Source organism: Salvia splendens, chromosome 6 (assembly GCF_004379255.2).
Source record: "Salvia splendens isolate huo1 chromosome 6, SspV2, whole genome shotgun sequence".
Lineage (NCBI taxonomy): Eukaryota > Viridiplantae > Streptophyta > Magnoliopsida > Lamiales > Lamiaceae > Salvia > Salvia splendens.
The window spans coordinates 20,721,059-20,737,338 of record NC_056037.1 but is presented as its reverse complement, the minus strand read 5'-3'; the positions used below and the strand labels follow the sequence as shown (position 1 = coordinate 20,737,338).

At 39.3% G+C, this 16,280-nt stretch overlaps 1 protein-coding gene across 4 annotated transcripts; it reads right to left on the bottom strand.

Moving 5' to 3' along the window:
- Window positions 1–212: 212 nt before the first annotated feature.
- Window positions 213–16,077, bottom strand: LOC121807786 (serine/threonine-protein kinase SMG1-like). Of its 4 annotated transcripts, none has more exons than XM_042208100.1 (17): window positions 15,693–16,077; window positions 10,171–15,118; window positions 9,862–10,050; window positions 9,570–9,684; window positions 8,093–9,149; window positions 7,003–7,450; window positions 6,526–6,579; window positions 3,606–6,441; window positions 3,397–3,510; window positions 2,804–2,934; window positions 2,456–2,548; window positions 2,076–2,345; window positions 1,759–1,987; window positions 1,634–1,689; window positions 1,443–1,560; window positions 1,010–1,085; window positions 213–932 (listed from the first exon to the last, which is right to left on the bottom strand). In XM_042208100.1, the coding sequence occupies exons 1-17, from the start codon at window positions 15,938–15,940 to the stop codon at window positions 833–835; spliced, it is 11,082 nt and encodes a 3,693-aa protein (XP_042064034.1). In that variant the 5' UTR covers window positions 15,941–16,077; the 3' UTR covers window positions 213–832. The 4 variants fall into 4 exon arrangements, with proteins under 4 accessions (XP_042064034.1, XP_042064035.1, XP_042064032.1 ...); XM_042208101.1 differs by having other exon boundaries at window positions 1,443–1,557; XM_042208098.1 differs by having other exon boundaries at window positions 1,634–1,987.
- Window positions 16,078–16,280: the final 203 nt, after the last annotated feature.

Sequence of the window (16,280 nt, the reverse complement as noted above, 5' to 3'; positions counted from 1 at the left end):
ACCGACGTAAATTTTAAGAAATTGTTTGACTTTATAAAATAAAGTAGGAGAAAGAGTTAACGAAATGCAAGACATACTTTTATATATTGATTTTATAATAAAAAAATGTGAGTGAAATAAGTTATTGGAATGTAGAATCCACTTATCAAATACTAGTAAAAGTAAAAATGGACATTTTATTGATAGACAGGTAAAAAAAGAAAAATGAGATATTTAATGGCGGACGGAGGGAGTATTTATTTGGAGCTTGTTTAAGGAGTGATTGAAGAGTTAATCCAGTAGTGAAGATTTTTTTGGGACAATTAAATATCACACTTCTCAAGTGAAATGAGGATGAGCTAGGAGTTCTAAACACAATTATTAAGAGTCCTTTAAGATTACATATAGTGGTTGGATCATATGATTTAGAAAGGGAGTTGAAATGTTGAACCGAGTCGCCTCTGACCCCTTCGTTTCCCGACTGCAGGTGGGAAACCTTCAAATTTGAAACAAGAACCAGATGGGGTCCCACCTGTGACACATACGCCATCATGGGCGTCCGCGGTCTTGACGCTGCATCTCGGATAAGTGGATCACAAGAAGCACAATCCCGGAAGTTCTTCTACCTTCAGGATGGCAGAGAGCATTCACATAGCCACAATGGAAAGGCTCTTTCTCTCACTGAAATTGTGCTGAGTTTCTTTCAAGAGAGCTGCTGCATTTATCCTAGGAAATATACTTGCATCTTCTTGTTCTATCCTCCTCCATTTGGAACAAAATATTGTCTCATGGAAGCATATTTCCAAGGGAAAACTTTGTGCTTCATGCCTGCTGATGAATAGCCTCTTGAAGTTCAGATCCAAGGCGTCCAACCTTCGTACATATTACAAAGGTTATCGATATTTGTTGCTTGCCTCAGCAGAAAATCTACTTGCTCCGGAATGCTGATTTCTCTGAGATATCCACGATAAACATCCCGTGTCAAAATATTCATGCATATTGTACCATTCATTACGAGGGAAGCAGATACCTGTTATCAGTAATATCTTGGCCATCAATTTTCATCTCTACTCGCCTTAAGACTGACATCGCATAAGCATTTTTGCCTGCACCATGAAACTCCCATTAGAGGATGGTCAAGCATATAACAAAATTAAGATTTACAGACAAATTACAGTCTTCACACTTCTCCGTTGATATTTCACATAATTAGTACTCCCTCCGTCCCACAATAAGAGTCACATTTTACTTTTACCATAAATGGTAAGTAGGTCCCACATCCACTAACTCACTTCACTCACATTCTATTATAAAACCAATATAAACAAGTGGACCTCATATTCCACTAACTCTTCTAATCCACTATTCTTTATATTTCTTAAAACGTGTCCACACCAAATGTGACTCCTATTGTGGGACGGAGGGAGTACAACATAACAACTCAAGTTCCATTATTGTTTTACCCATGTGTGGTCGGTCAACAGTCTCTATGTGGTTGGAGGAAGTTTTCTGCAGTTCCTCGTCAACCTCCTTGTCTTCATCTAATATAGAATGTTCATATTTCACCGAAGAACTTTCCTGCTAAGAAAAAAATGTCTTTACGCCCTGCTAGATACATCACACATCGAAATAAGAGAGCACAGATATAAAAAACCTGATTGTTGTTGGAATCTGTTTTCCCATCAAGTGATTCCAAAACTTCAGCAGCACCTGAAATCGGATCAGTCACATCAAGATGACTGAAGCTATCCACAAGACCTGCCTCAGCAGAAGTAGCACCTGATTCTGCATGTCCACTTTTGATGCTTACAGGTGGAGATATCCACTCACTATCTGGCAAAGCAAGTTCATTCATACCAGCAGAAGCCTCATCATTATCTCCATCAGATCTGACGAACATATCTGTCTCCTCAGTATCGTACTCAGAACCAGGATGTGCAGCATCTTCCCCCAGTGGATTAATGTCCTGTGATCTTACTTGAAGACTTTCTCCTACACCTTCAAGAGCCTAGAAAAAATATACAAATAGGCTAGAATCATTACATATTAGCGCTACTAAATCACATAGATTTTAGGAACTATATCCATTTCATTACTTTATGAAGATTTCCAGCATGAAGACCTGCAGCCCTTGCTAGCCTGGTCAAAACAGAGTAAAGCCCCTTAACAGATGACGTAAGAGGTGGTACCAAAGGCTTAATAATGTGTAAAGCCTCCTTGAGTCTACTATGATAAGATTGGAATAAAGCTTGTCCATGAATGGGAGCTATCTCCAACTTATTCTCTTTCTCCTGAGCCATAGCATCAGTCATTGCAGAAACATCTTTTAACAGCAGCGACTCAAGCGGAATAAGGACTACATTAGCCTATTAAAGTTCCAAAGCAAGTGTGGTTAAATACGGAACTTTCTTAATTTTCCTATCCAAGCACAGGAGAAAGAATCAAATGAACAAGAAATTCGAGGCTAAAAGCAAACCTTTGAAAGATCATTCATAAGTGAAGAGTGTAATGCAGCAGCCTCTTTCCCCAAATTGTGAACATCCTGCAGACCTTCGGTTATAGCCAAGACCTGCAGCATATGCAGGAGTTAGTTAAGAATCTATCCAAAATATTTGTGTCTATGAGTGTACTCTATATGTGGATTTGTCATTAATGTACATAATTGAGATTATTGAGTCACCAAAGTTGACCATGATTCATATGAAAGTTCTATGGTGTGACATTTCAGTCAATTGCCCAGACTTACATTTATATTTATAATTTTCTGATTATGCATTAACACATCAGATGACTCTCAAATAATATTTTCCAATATGCTACTTACCTCTTCGAGCATAGAACCACATTCAGAAGTCAGAGCACTATGGCCTCCAACAATGGCAACATATGAAGATAATGTCACACCAGCTTCGCAGGCAGAATCCCTCATTGCAATAAGAGTGTTCTGTAAATCACCTGCAAAAGGTGGAAAGTGAATACTCTGATGAACGAAAAAAACTAGAGCTCCATGCAGTGCTTCAAAACCAAACAATCAGAGACTCTTCACCAATATCACACACTTGAAATGATTATCAAATGCTCCAAGAATCAAGGTTGAACCCTTGAATAGTTTTTTCAATTGTGTTAGAAGATAAGAATCTAAACAATGTAATTTGGTTAATAGAGTTATAACAGTTATTAATATAGGAGAAATTAGGACAACTCAATACTGATATCAATATGAAAAAAATCCCAACACACACATGCACATCATTCATGGTTTTCAACATTAGATTGGAACCCCATCAATGTTTAGATATTTCCTATTTAAAGTGAAAGAATAAAAGTTAGTTAAGGCAGAACAATTTGTAAAGATCAGTGTTAAAACCGAGTAGGTTGCATCTAAAATTATATTTACTGGAAAGACATGTATGTCACCTGAAGCAGTCTTGGATTTCTGTGAAGCAATTGAAAGTTCATTAGTTACAGAAATTAAACCACTCGAAGCTGCTTCCATATTGCTTTGTGCAAGCATCCATTCCTTCTCAGCCCCTGAATAAGAAATAAGAGAAACTATGAGATCCTGGGAGGAGGAGCCTCTATAAACTAGTAGTGCAATCTTGAATGACAATTGAGTTGAAACTAACGTGTAAAGGAATGGTAGGCAACATCTAATTTTGTTACAGCACTTAAAAAAGATTGTTGCCAATTTCCACCATCTGCTCCAGTCCTCAATGAGGAACTTTCACTCATAGTTCTATACATGCCATCCCTAGAAGCCTCAAACTCTAAAATCGAGATGCAAACTTGCATTATATCCGATGCATTTTTTGAAGCTTCCTGCAAAAATTTCCTCCGTTTAAGCAAATGGTCATGGAATTCTGGTGGTATTCCATCATTTCTAGCCAGAACATTTCCAGCAGAACCAGGGTTTGGACCCCCACAAGCCCAGCTCATTGCCCTCTCAAGCTGCCCTTCAGCTGTGACAGAAGTTCCTTCACAACATTGTAGGGATTCTAGTGACCTAGCTATAGTGGAAACTGATGATCTAATACTTTCCAGCAATCTTGCCCTATTAGTGTTCAGTATAACAGATAATAAGTTATCCCCAGCAAAAAACTTATGAGAAATTAGCCTGGTAATTTCTGAGGGTCTCGAGTTAATATTATGCATCCACTCCATCTGAGATACTTCCAAGCTGGTCTTCAGAAGTGCATCTTTAAGTTCTTCAGCTTGCCTCTTCATGCTAGAGGCTGCTGATGTAGCTGCTTTAAGAGTTTCGTGTGCATTGCAGTACTCCTCAAGAATTAGCTGCACACTTCTAGCAGCATCATAATCCGTTTGAATTGTATCTTTCTCCATATCCTTAACTGACTCGCTCCTTTGCCTTATAATTTCAATCTGTCTGTCTAATATTTTCAAAAAGATTGGAGCCACTCTATCTTTCAAATATTTGGTAATATGCTCCTGAAATTGTATCCTGAGCTTTTTCTTTACTACATCAACAAGTTGATCAAATCCTAAATTCTGATCAAATGATGCAGCCATAGCTTGCATGCAAGAGTCAAGAAGAAGATCCACCATGTAAACTTTCCAAATAAAGAAGGCATGACCCTCCAGTGAACCAGGCAACTTCCATATATATTCAGATACTGAGCATCCTGAATTTATGGAGTCCAAGAGATACGGTATTCTATTTGAGCTATGTGGAACAGGCCCAATTGACGATATCAATTCTTGATCAACAGATTCCAGCTCAGAGAAAGGCTCAAGTATGGCTGCCAGAAGTGCTTTCATTCTTAAGACATGTGGTTCATTTCCTGGTTCAGCAGTAAGAAGAGATTGTAAGCGAAGTTCTGAATCAAGCACAGCGCTATTAACATTTGCTTCTTTCTTCAAAAGTGATGAAGTCCGCAGATCTTTATGGTTCCATGTCTGATGGAGTTTGTCCAGCTGCACTCTGCAAGCTTCTTCTTGAGATGCAAGCTCCTCAGCCTCTTCCCAGGATAAATGGTCCCTGCCCTTTACAGCAGCTTCCTCAAGAGCCAACTGTTGCTCAGTAATGAGACCTACCTTCACAAAGTAGTTGGACTCCAGTTCAATCAAGGATACTCTCTCGAGCTCAACCTGAATAAGCTGATCAAGAGCTGTATCTACAGATCCCCGAATCTGGGAGACTGATCCAAATATGTCCATAACATCACGCTTTAAAGAAATAGCAGATTGTATCACACTGGGTACAACTGCTTCAATCGTGTTCCCAAGAAGGTTTTTGCAAAGCAGAATACTGGTCTTGAAAACAGAAGTCCAGCTCCCTTTCAAACTATCAGGATCAGCCTTAGTGCCCGGGATATCTAGTCCAACAAGGTATTTCAGCTCATTAATAAACTCAGTTACAAGTACACAGTTTTCTACTTGCTCTTCTAACTTACAGAAAAAAGATCCAAGATCAGACTGTGAGTTACGGTTACTGCTTTCCCCTCCATAATTATCAAGGCTTTGTTGCATTCTGTGCTTAACATTAGAAAACAGACTTACAATTGCTGCATCTAAAACATTCAGACAACTTTCTTTCTTCTCGTCATTGTCCCAATGAAATGAGATGTTAGATGTTCCTTTATGTACGGCTGGCTCAGAAAATGAGGACTCCTCTTTTCTCTTGAGACCGGCGTGCTGCATATAGTTTATCAGGGAAGATAAAAGACGTTCCTTAGCCCTTGATTCAGTTTCGGGACCAATGGAAATCACAAGTCCAGCGCATTCTTCTTCCAACCTCTCAATATCTGCAGCATACCTGGCTGCCCTGACGCACAGCTCCTCATAATTGCTTTTAGTAGAGTCAAACCTATCAGTGAGTCTGTCATTGACAAGTTCAGCACCCTGCCTTCGAGCAAATGATGTAATATCAGATGACAAATTGTTTAAAGAAAGCAAAACTTGCGCCCAGCCGTGCACTGGGCTGGATGTAAGGTAGTTCAGTGGAAGGATTCGCTGCAAAACCAATGAATACATTTGGAGTGTAGCAACTGCAGAAGAAAGACCATCATCCAACTCAGCCACTAACTTAGAAACTTCCCTATCTATATCGTGGCATTGAATTTGTGTGGGTTCAGGAACTACAGTCAATGGAACTCCAGCAACTGTAACGGCAGCCGCAAGAGATAAAACTTCATTTGAACCAGTCAGCTTTATGCCAGCGTTGATCTCTGGAATTGAACTGCTTCTTAAAGCATCAAGAATCCTTCCATGCTGCTCAATCCAGGTTCCTGCCTCTCGGCCTATCTCCATTACCATGGTCTGTTCCTGACTTAACTGTTGAACCTGTAATTCAAACAAGGCACGGTTTTTTTCTGAATTGCTGGTTGCTTCAGCAACAAGTGACTTTGCGGATGACTCATATTGAATAAGTTTTGATCGTTCTTGGTCAGCTTGATAGAAATCACTAGATACCATCTCATAATGGTTCAAAATGCTGGCAAACCTCTACATGAGATATATAAAGGTCAGAGAAGTTATATTCAATTTTACAAACATGGAGATAAAGCAACTTTACAGAAATTCACAAACCTCAATGGCTGATTCAATTGCTGGTAAGGTAGAAACTAAAAGATCATGATGCTCCTGTAATAATACAAAAATAACAAGTCATTTGAATTTATAATATGACAGGTAGTTGTGTGTTAAAGAAGTAGGTCTGGAGTAGATGATATCAAAACACTATAATCATAGGAAACATTATCTAAAATTTTGAAATGCAAGTTGCCAGTTACAACAAACAAGCCTGTAACTCAGCACAGTCAAGAGAACGTGAGCATGTGGACAAAGAAAGCAACTATAATTTGGAATTTTCTTTACAAAAGAAACACAAAGAAAACCTCCAAGGTGAAGTATTTACATGGGAAAAAAGAAATAATCACAGTGATAACAAAATCTTGACGCTGAATCAATCATACATAAAAAGAAGTCAAACAAAGTTAACATCAAGTACCGCGTGTTGTTATGAGGAAGACCTAAGTTGAACACGAATGTTTGCTATATTAATACCTGTAAAGGAACATGGATTTCCTGGACACGTGATGCAAATAGGCTTAAGCTTACGGCAAGCTCCATGCCTTTCCTCTCCTCACCAACAACAGCTGCATCATCATGAAAATTTGCACGTGTCCACTCCACAAGTGGATCCCACACAAAAACATCTAACAACATCAATATTATATCCTTATTCTTCCTTAAAACACCTAAAATAGCTTCACAATTTTCCCTGAAAGAACCTTCAATGCCAGTTAGACCTAATGCTGCTTCAATTGTCTGAGTAAGGCGGAACGGAACAATTTCAGGGATCTTTAACCTTTGCCCCTTGTCAAAGCATACGTTATAATCAATATGCAAAATATCCCCAGTTGAAAAGTCTATAAGGATGTTATCCAAGTGTCTATCACCGAGGCCAAGAATGTGGCCTACAATACTCATTGCTGCTACACTTCCAGAAAACCTGCAAAGGGACCAAAGCATTGCAGTGAATTAACACATAACACTTAAACAAATTAGAGAAATGCCATATTTCACCTATGCCACAGCTTAACATGTCCAGAAGCAGACTAGTGTAGCAGCTAAGTCAAAACTCAAAAGCATGACAGGAATCCTGTGATCAAGTAAATATGATTAAATTAACTGATCCTAAGAGTTTTTTTATTCAAAAATATGCCATCAATTGGTGCAACTTTCTCCCTTCACTTGACCTAAATTTACTGTGGAGAAATGGTCATAGATTGTATTCTGAAATCCACATTGTTGTCATTACAAAATAAGATGGTACAGAGAACAACTAAATATTTCCGCATTTCTGCATCAACAGCCAACTCAAATGTTATGATCTGGACATAGACAGGCATATAGTGCCACCAAGTATTATCTTAAATTCCCAGTAAACTCCAAATTACCATGCAGCAAACTTTAGAGCGACGGAAGAGAAAATTAATCAACACAATGAAAGTAGAAAACGAAGTGCTGCTAGGCATCATTGTAACATAAAAAATCCATGAAGAAAATAAGATGCAAAAAGCACCAAAGATGCATAAATTGTGCATCCTGAACATTGAGCATGATTAAGGTATTTTGGAGATGAAACAAGTACCTTTTCAATTTTGAACTGAATGCTTTAAATCCTTCACTGGAGCACCAAAGCTCCTGATGCAGAAGCTTCTTAGGAGTCTCGTTCATAAGATCTATAAGAACTTTCCGCTTCACATCATGAGGCCAGTCTCTTCTTGATATAACTCTTCTTATGCCTTTCTCTTTAAGTGCCGGCATAATTTTTCCATAAAACATGTCACTGGGCCGGGGAACGGGAGGAGGCGGCGCTGCAGCATTTGTACCAGCGCCCGGTGCAGAAAGCTGCTGTAGCTGGGCTCTTTCCTGCCATGATTTAAAAACAGAATAAATGCTGATAACATTATCCACCCATTGGATCAATCCAGCTCGACCGCTAATAGGCGTTACAGAGTAATAACGGACACCAAGTGACTGCCTACGTGTTGCAGATGATGACTGCAGAAAACCATTTACAGATTGCAGTAGCTGCATAATTCTGGCATCAAGGCGCAGGTCTTCCCGTCCTTTCAAGAGATATGTGTACTTCAAACCATCAGAACCCATGATAATGAGTTTCTTTGGCTTAGTTTTAGTTGGTAAAATGGTTAATTGTTCAGAGAAAGAAGCAATCATTATTATTTCCTGGTGAAAGCTGTCTAAGAGACCTTCTGATTCAGATAACACAATTTGCTTCTCAAGACCAGGCATTGGAGCATTGGTAGACGACAGCAATGCCAACTGTGGGGCAACCTCTCCAAAAGAAATTGAGGATTTCCTCTGATAAGATGCCAAGGAGGTAGCAACAGCCTCGAATGGTCGCCAAACCTCTCCTAATGCTGCAATGGATGCAGGGGGCGTCTTAAATTTTGTGAGAGCTGATTTAATTTGCACCTGATACTCCTTAACAAACCAAACTTCATGAGGCGTTTGAGGTTCCCGAGCAGTGGACGTCAAACGCCGCTCTAATACCACAACAATGGGAGCCATCATAGCCGAATACTTCGCAGCATTAATTTTATTCTTCTGACCATGAGTGAGAGTAGTACTTTCTGCAATTCGTGCAGCCTCCTCTTTCAACAAACTTATGCGCCTCATCACATCTAACAGAAGGAAAAATAAGAAAGCATGTTTAAACGAAACACTCAAAATATGGTTCTTTATCACAATAGATTAAAGCAGATTGACAAGAAAGGGAAAACAATTTTGTTGGCCATAGCTGCCTATCTATACCAATATACCATATTCCTGAAACCAACTACAATGGCTCGCCCTCAGTATTGGTCGAGGCAGGAGTGCATAACAACCATATAGATTGCATGAAAATATGAATTAGTTGCTAAATGTTTATCCATATCTGTGTCATAACACATTCCATTACTAGAATTTTTCAGAAAACCGAATACAATATCTCATGCCACAATTATTAGCAGCTTGTAAAATTTGTAAATAGTACAATTGATAACCAGCCAAACCAAGTATCAAGTCAAAGTAGCAACATCAAAGAGAGGAAAAAATTTCACCTGGATGAAGATCCTGGAGTGTACCAAGCCACAACTCCTCCCAAAGGACAGTTACATTTTCAAGCTCTTTTATAATTAGCTGAGCATCATGCACTAAATTTGGGTAAAGCTTTTTCTGCATATAAAATAACATCCAAGGTTCAAGTACAATTTATTAACATCAAGGGTTATATGCCATCCTTACTCCAGCATATGTTAACTAACCAGGCAGTCAGTTAAGTTATCAAAATATTATAACCAAATTCATATGGGTAAAGCAAACTCAAACAATATTGTAAAGATATTTGCTAACCAAGTAAGCAAGAATCCTCTGCAGCTCCTCAGAAGGTCCCTTCTCTGGTGAATTTGCATCGACGAGGGTTGGGTATACCAGTGACCATGGAGAATGTTTAGCCAACATGGCAAGCAATGACTCTAACTGCTTTCTCACCACTTTATCTGGATGAGAACTTAATTGAGCAAACAACTGAGGTGCTATTTCCTTCATGCGTGAAAACAGGATCAGTATTCCATTGGGAATTGGTAGGGAAAGAAAAAAGAAAAGCAGGACAGTATTGCAAAACAGTCAACGGTTAGTCATGAATTCACAAATATTGATTACCTGCCATGGTAGCAAAGGAACCTTAGCCAGAGCTGGCTCAAGATTATCTTGCAATTCGACTCCATAGTTGACCAGAATGTCTAGTACATAAAGTGTTGCCCTCAGGGTGTAACTCACATGATTATACTTCATCTCAACATCATGTGATTGACAATCAGAGCTTTTAAAAGATGAACATGAAAGATAATTTATAAATGCTTGAGCAGCTTGACCAAAGAGAGAAACTCTTCTCCTACGCAAAGACCACCAAACATTAACCAAATCAGTCACCAATGGTACTAGTTTGTCCATAGTTGCAGCAACTTTAACAGATAGAAAGCATTTCTTCAACTGAGAAGACAGTGCAGCAGATAGATCATCCCTGCTACAGTTCTCTGCCCCAGGTACTCCAGCAGCAGTTTCAATAACATCTATTATTTGCTGCAGTAAAGACGTCCTTTCATTCTCATAGTCTGTGCTTTCAGTAACAGAAACCTTACCATCTGCACTCTCTTCATGATACTCCTGGTAAGACCTTACTGGAATTAGCTGTAGAGTTACTTCTTTAACACACAATTTCTCTTCTTCGGTCAGACTAAACCTATCAGGTTGAATTTCAGGAGCAAGAATTGGAGAAAAAGAACAAGAACGAAGAGCTGCATCTCCGTTAGAGGAGACTGATGTTTTAGCTTGAGTATAACACCATGAAGCATACAAAATCCAAGACTTTCCCATCATAGGACACAGAAGTGTCGAAGACTTTCTAGCAGTACCAACAAGTTCATCTATGATAAGATTTAATCGTGATTTAGAACCTTGATTTCCATCAAAAGAGGCAAGTGTGTCTTTGCTGGGAGAAGAAAGTTCGCTCTTGCTAAAGTCTGCTTGCATCTCATAAACAATATCCTCCAAATTTTTATTTATATAATCTTCTAGCAACCAGTTTGAAAGTTTTAGGCATGCCTTGGCCTTCAGAACATTATCTTGAGAAATGCATGCCGCCGTAGCAGAAAGCATGGAAGGGCGCACAAAAGACCAGACACTTTTATATGCATCTTCAACCTTGTCCTCAACTCGCATGAGTAGAATATTTTCGTATTCGAGACTAGAGATGAAATAATCATGAGTAGTTTCATTAGAGTATGATAAGACCTGGCCATTGAGGTAGTTGATGAGACGGGTAGCTAGCATTAAGTTCTTCTGCTTTCGTGCTAAAATCACTAAATTCTTACAAAATTCAAGAGTAACCAGAGAATTTGAGAGCGTGTTCTGACAAACACGCAAAACATTAAGCCACAAACTGCAGTCCTGGTGGACTGGGTTACAAGGAAACTGCATGGTTTCAATATATGAGCTTAACAATGATGGAAAGTTCTTGCCCTGACTGTCTCCAAGTTTGTAACCTTCCTCAAATGCAGAAATGCAAAACAACTGATTGACAAGTGGTGCTGCCTCCACCAGTCCATCAAGTGGCAAAACAGACACTGACTCTTCCAACATTGATTTAGCCTTTTGCAACTCACTAGGCACCTTTTCCAACTTCCTCTCATTGTGGTGAAGCATTGCTTGCAAAAGCATCTGCTCACTTCTTTGCAAAGCCAGCTTGGGATCAATGGTGAGTTCGTTGCTACTTTTGGGGGTCAAGTCAAGGTACGACCAAGCTGCCTGGAAATCTCCTTCGTCAAAACGAGCTAAGGCTTGAATTGAATTTAATTCATTCCCTGTGGTAGTCAAAGCACCAGAATAACTCTTCCCGGCGTACTTAGCACGAATATTTTGCAGCTCCAGTAGCCAAGAATCAAGAGATTTCCAATCAGAAATAGCTGTATAACTCTCGATTATTCGTGCAATGGCATACTGTACACCATCAGAACCCAAAGAAGTGATTGATTCTTCAGTCTGTAACAAATTAATGAAGTGAGCAGCTGCCTTTTCATGCTGGCCCCTTGCCTGATAAACAAGCCCAGTAATCCACGAAAAGTGCCTCCAGTCTGTATTTTCAATAGAACCTTGGGTTTCATCAGCAAACAAGGGAGAGAATACCATAGCTCCCCATTTTTGTAACCCAATCAAAGCCTCTGGTTCATACATCTTACACAAAGCGAGTGCTAAATTCCGAATGATTCTGAAAATATCCCCAGCATATCTGTCTCTAATAGTCCGCAGATTTTCAGTCACCTGGACTCTAGACTTATCTGTCAGTGCAGAAGCCACAATGTTGCTAATATCATGCAAACGTAACATACAGTAATGAGTTGTAGCATCATGACATTGGATTGCAACTCCAGCATCCATCATTGGTTCACTTATTCGAGAAAACCACTCCTCGCAAACTTTTTTATTAGCTCTGAAAAACAATGAACTGGTCTGTGAGGTGGATGGTAAGACCATTGACCCTTCATATGCATTATATACATTTTTCTTCAAGGCCTCAACAAATTCTAGTAACAATCTCATTGGAAGTAAATGAGCGTAAGACCCTATTATATTTAAAGCTCCATCATTTTGTGATGTCTCCAGCTGTAACAAATGAGAAATGTCAAGAAGCATACGCTCCAAGGCAGCAAACGTTTGAGTTGGCCCCCCAAGATTAGTTCGGAGACGGGTAGTAATGCAAAATCTAGCAGCTTCATGTACAGCCCACCACGCACCGGCAAGATGATTAACAGAACAAATTTTTTCAAGAATGTCTTCTTCAAGTTTGATGTCCCACCATAAACCACTCGCATCAATATTTTCTACTTCCTCTGCCTGAATGTATTGGTGATTCTTTTTGCTCCGGGAAGTATGAATGAGTCGCTGGATCCATGAAGTGAGGGGTACTTTCCATCTCTGTGAAATATAACTCAAGATAGAAACAAATTGCTGCGAGTGGAAATGCTGGGGCAGTTGCTTTAAGGCAAAAACTTGCTTCCAGTGCAAAAAAGATCTATCGGTCAATAGAGTAAGTTGAGGCTGGCTTGTATTAGCTGCTCCGCAACCACAAAGACCACAAACATATACTGTTGTAGGTAAAACATGAGAAAGCAACTTAAGATAAGCATCTTTTAATTCCTTTTCTGGATCAGCAAGTTTGTCAAGGATCACTTCAGCAAGAACAGGGAAGTGCATGGGATGGATAACTTTTGCTCTCATAAGCATCTCAAGAACTGTTGCTACTAGATATCTGACTTCTGGTTCCCTATCTGAAGCAGCAGCCAGAGTGGATAATAGCAAAGCCTCAGTAATTTTCCAGGATAAAACTACTTGACAAGGGTAAGATGGAGCTTTTGCATTTTTATATATGTCAATAACATTTTCACAAAATTTTTGCATCCATTTTAGGGTTTCTAATTTGACTGCCAAAGGAGAAGAACTATCAAGAGCTCTTATAAGTAGTTTGGAGTACCTTCTGAGATGACCAAGAACCCTTGCTGGATATGGAACTCTAATGTTCTCCTCCCCCACATGTGTCCCAGATGATGTGTCATGAGAACTCATCAAGGTATTTTCTTTTCTTGTGAAGCACTTTCCCATGAACTCAATAGCAGCAAGCCGTTCCAATGTTCTTAGAAGAGTAACTTGCAATAATACACTGCTTTGGATCGGAAAGCTAAAGGGATCAAACTTATTAATTAAAAAGGATGCCAACTTTTCTGCTCTGCCAACTAACCAAGCATCACCTTCTGCTTGTCTAATGAAACTATCATCTCCCCCTACAGAAACACAGCTCAAGAGTACTTGCAAGTCAAACTTAATTAAAACAACCAATTCAGATTTAGAATAACTTCTTGAAGCTACTGTCCATTTGTGCCCACCCCCTTTGCATGAATTAAGTTCAAGCCTGCTCTTCAATGACTGTAACTCTTCAAATATAGAATCAATGGTTTTTTCAACAACATCATTTTTTCTATGTTGAAGCAAGAAGATATATGTAGCTGCAGCACTTCCAGTCACGAGATGATTTGGATGTAAACGGAACTGAGATATGGGTTTATCAAAATGTAGTATCTTCTGCACAGACAATGGTGTAAGACCAAGTTTTTGAAGTGACAACAATTGCAGATTAGTTTTGAGAACACCATGAACCTGGAATGAAGAAATCTTTTTGGTATGAACTTGATTTGCATTTTCCAATTCTAAACTTTGAAACAATACATCCACTGCGAGAGAATAAAACATAGAAAACCTTTCACCCAATATTTCTGCCAACAATGTTAAGCATCTCCAGGAATCTTCAACCCATTTCGACCATCCAAATTTTCTTCCAATCATAGACAAGCATCTAAGTAAAAGAGGCACCATTTGGGAAAGGGGTTCACCTATTTGTTCAAGAAAATTAATTTCCAGTAAACCAGATGCCAGGGATTTTAAAACTGTACAGAAGCAAGACAATAGGGAAAGCAATCTTTTGAATTGTTGAGGACTACCAGGACATCCATCCTGGAGTAACAAATCCATATCGCCTAAAAACTTTGAAAGTAATCCCAGAGAAAATTGCATATTATTTACCCAGTGTTTCTGGAATTGTAAGAAACTATCCATGATAACACGCTTTTCGGATTCAACAACATCTGGAACCATTGCCCACCCAAGAAGTAGATCAACAATGTCCATGAAGTGAGGTTGGAAAACTCTAATAAACTTCAATGAAATCAATGTTAATACACCAAGAATCCTGGGCAGTACACTCATGGAGGTTCTCTCATCCTCAAGAAGTTCCTGGCACGCTTTAAGAATTGGCAAAGCATATCTCTCAACAGCTCCACCCTCCCCAACATTAAGAAACTCATGAAGGCTCTCCAAAGCTAATTCTGAAGTTCCATTGCTTGTATTGCTCAGAGAGGGCAACGACCAACCAATAAAACGATCAATCAAACTGCCAAGTAAAACATTGTTCTGCCTTCCATTTGAGGATAGCAAGAATGAACTCAACACAGAACACAAAGCTCCATATGCTGCTGCTGCTGCATGACGCACTGAATACAATCTACAGGACAAGTCCAAATGAATAAACCAGTAACACAAGCTACAAAATTATGCAAAACACTAGAAACTTTGAAAGGAAAAATTAAGCCAACCAAAGCAGGTCCAGCACTACAACTGATGAGCACTACGCACTCATCTAATTCATCTAATTCAGACTACAGCAAACTTTAAATCTGCCATACAAATGGGAAATCACACATACATTTTCGTGAAGCAAAAAGCTGAAATCAGATACGGAAACACTACATGGCTAAGCATCAAGTGGTACCAACAGGCAAATACACAAATTCTCCATCTTTAATATATAGATTGACCCTATGCCGCATATCATTTTCATCAGACCTCATGCTAATTTTCAATCAAATGATGTCATGCTTTATTTATAAGTTAGCAAATTGTTACATACTACTATTTCTCAATATGATTAATAACTCATCTAGAAATAAACAGAGCAAGCAACTAGCTATGAATAAACTATCCAAACTGCAATGATTCCCTAGAAACTGGCCGTCGCAAAACATCCGTCCAAAAAATTAACTCTACATAGCAAATATCGAGAGAGAGAGAGAGATTACTTATCGGTTAGCAGCTGAGAGAAGCCTTGAGCGAGAAAGGATGCGGAATGCGTGACCAGGAGTGAGTTTGGGGGGTAAAGTAGGGCGCGATGAAGAGAAGTGATGGCGGCGAGGCGAGAGGATTCGTCTTCCTCAGAAGGCGGCGAGGCAGAGGAAGAAGTAGGCGTGGTTTTGGTGGAGTCGTCCATGGGCAGGGCAGCCGTGAGGAGCGCCGCGAGTTGCTGCTGTTGGTGGTGGAGGCCTTGCATAATATCTCCACCGCATCTCCTATCTACTTGTAGTTAAAATCGAGCAGCTTCATTCACTTCTGTAATCAACAGCAGCGGCGCCGGTGACTTTTCCTGATCTTCTTTTTCTTTTCCCTTTTTTTTCCTACTGTTATTATCAACTCTACTCCCAGATTGCCGTTGCTACGGCCCACATTAAATATTGGGCCCAATGTTTTTAGTGCTTTGTTAATTACTATTATGTCTGCTAATTTCATGTTTTTGAAATCGAATAAAATCAAATTTTTAACTATATGTATATTTAGTTTTATTTAAATAAATTAGTTTTATATCTAGTTTGTAGTACTTCCCGTTCCTCATT

Excerpts from the sequence above, each read along its gene's own strand:
- LOC121807786 (XM_042208098.1), bottom strand. The coding sequence starts at position 15,940 with ATGCAAGGCCTCCACCACCAACAGCAGCAACTCGCGGCGCTCCTCACG. Across the intron at positions 2,549-2,803 it reads GTGGTTCTATGCTCGAAGAG|GTCTTGGCTATAACCGAAGG; the intron begins GTAAGTAGCATA and ends CATATGCTGCAG. Across the intron at positions 1,086-1,442 it reads TGTTGACCGACCACACATGG|GCAAAAATGCTTATGCGATG; the intron begins GTAAAACAATAA and ends TTCATGGTGCAG.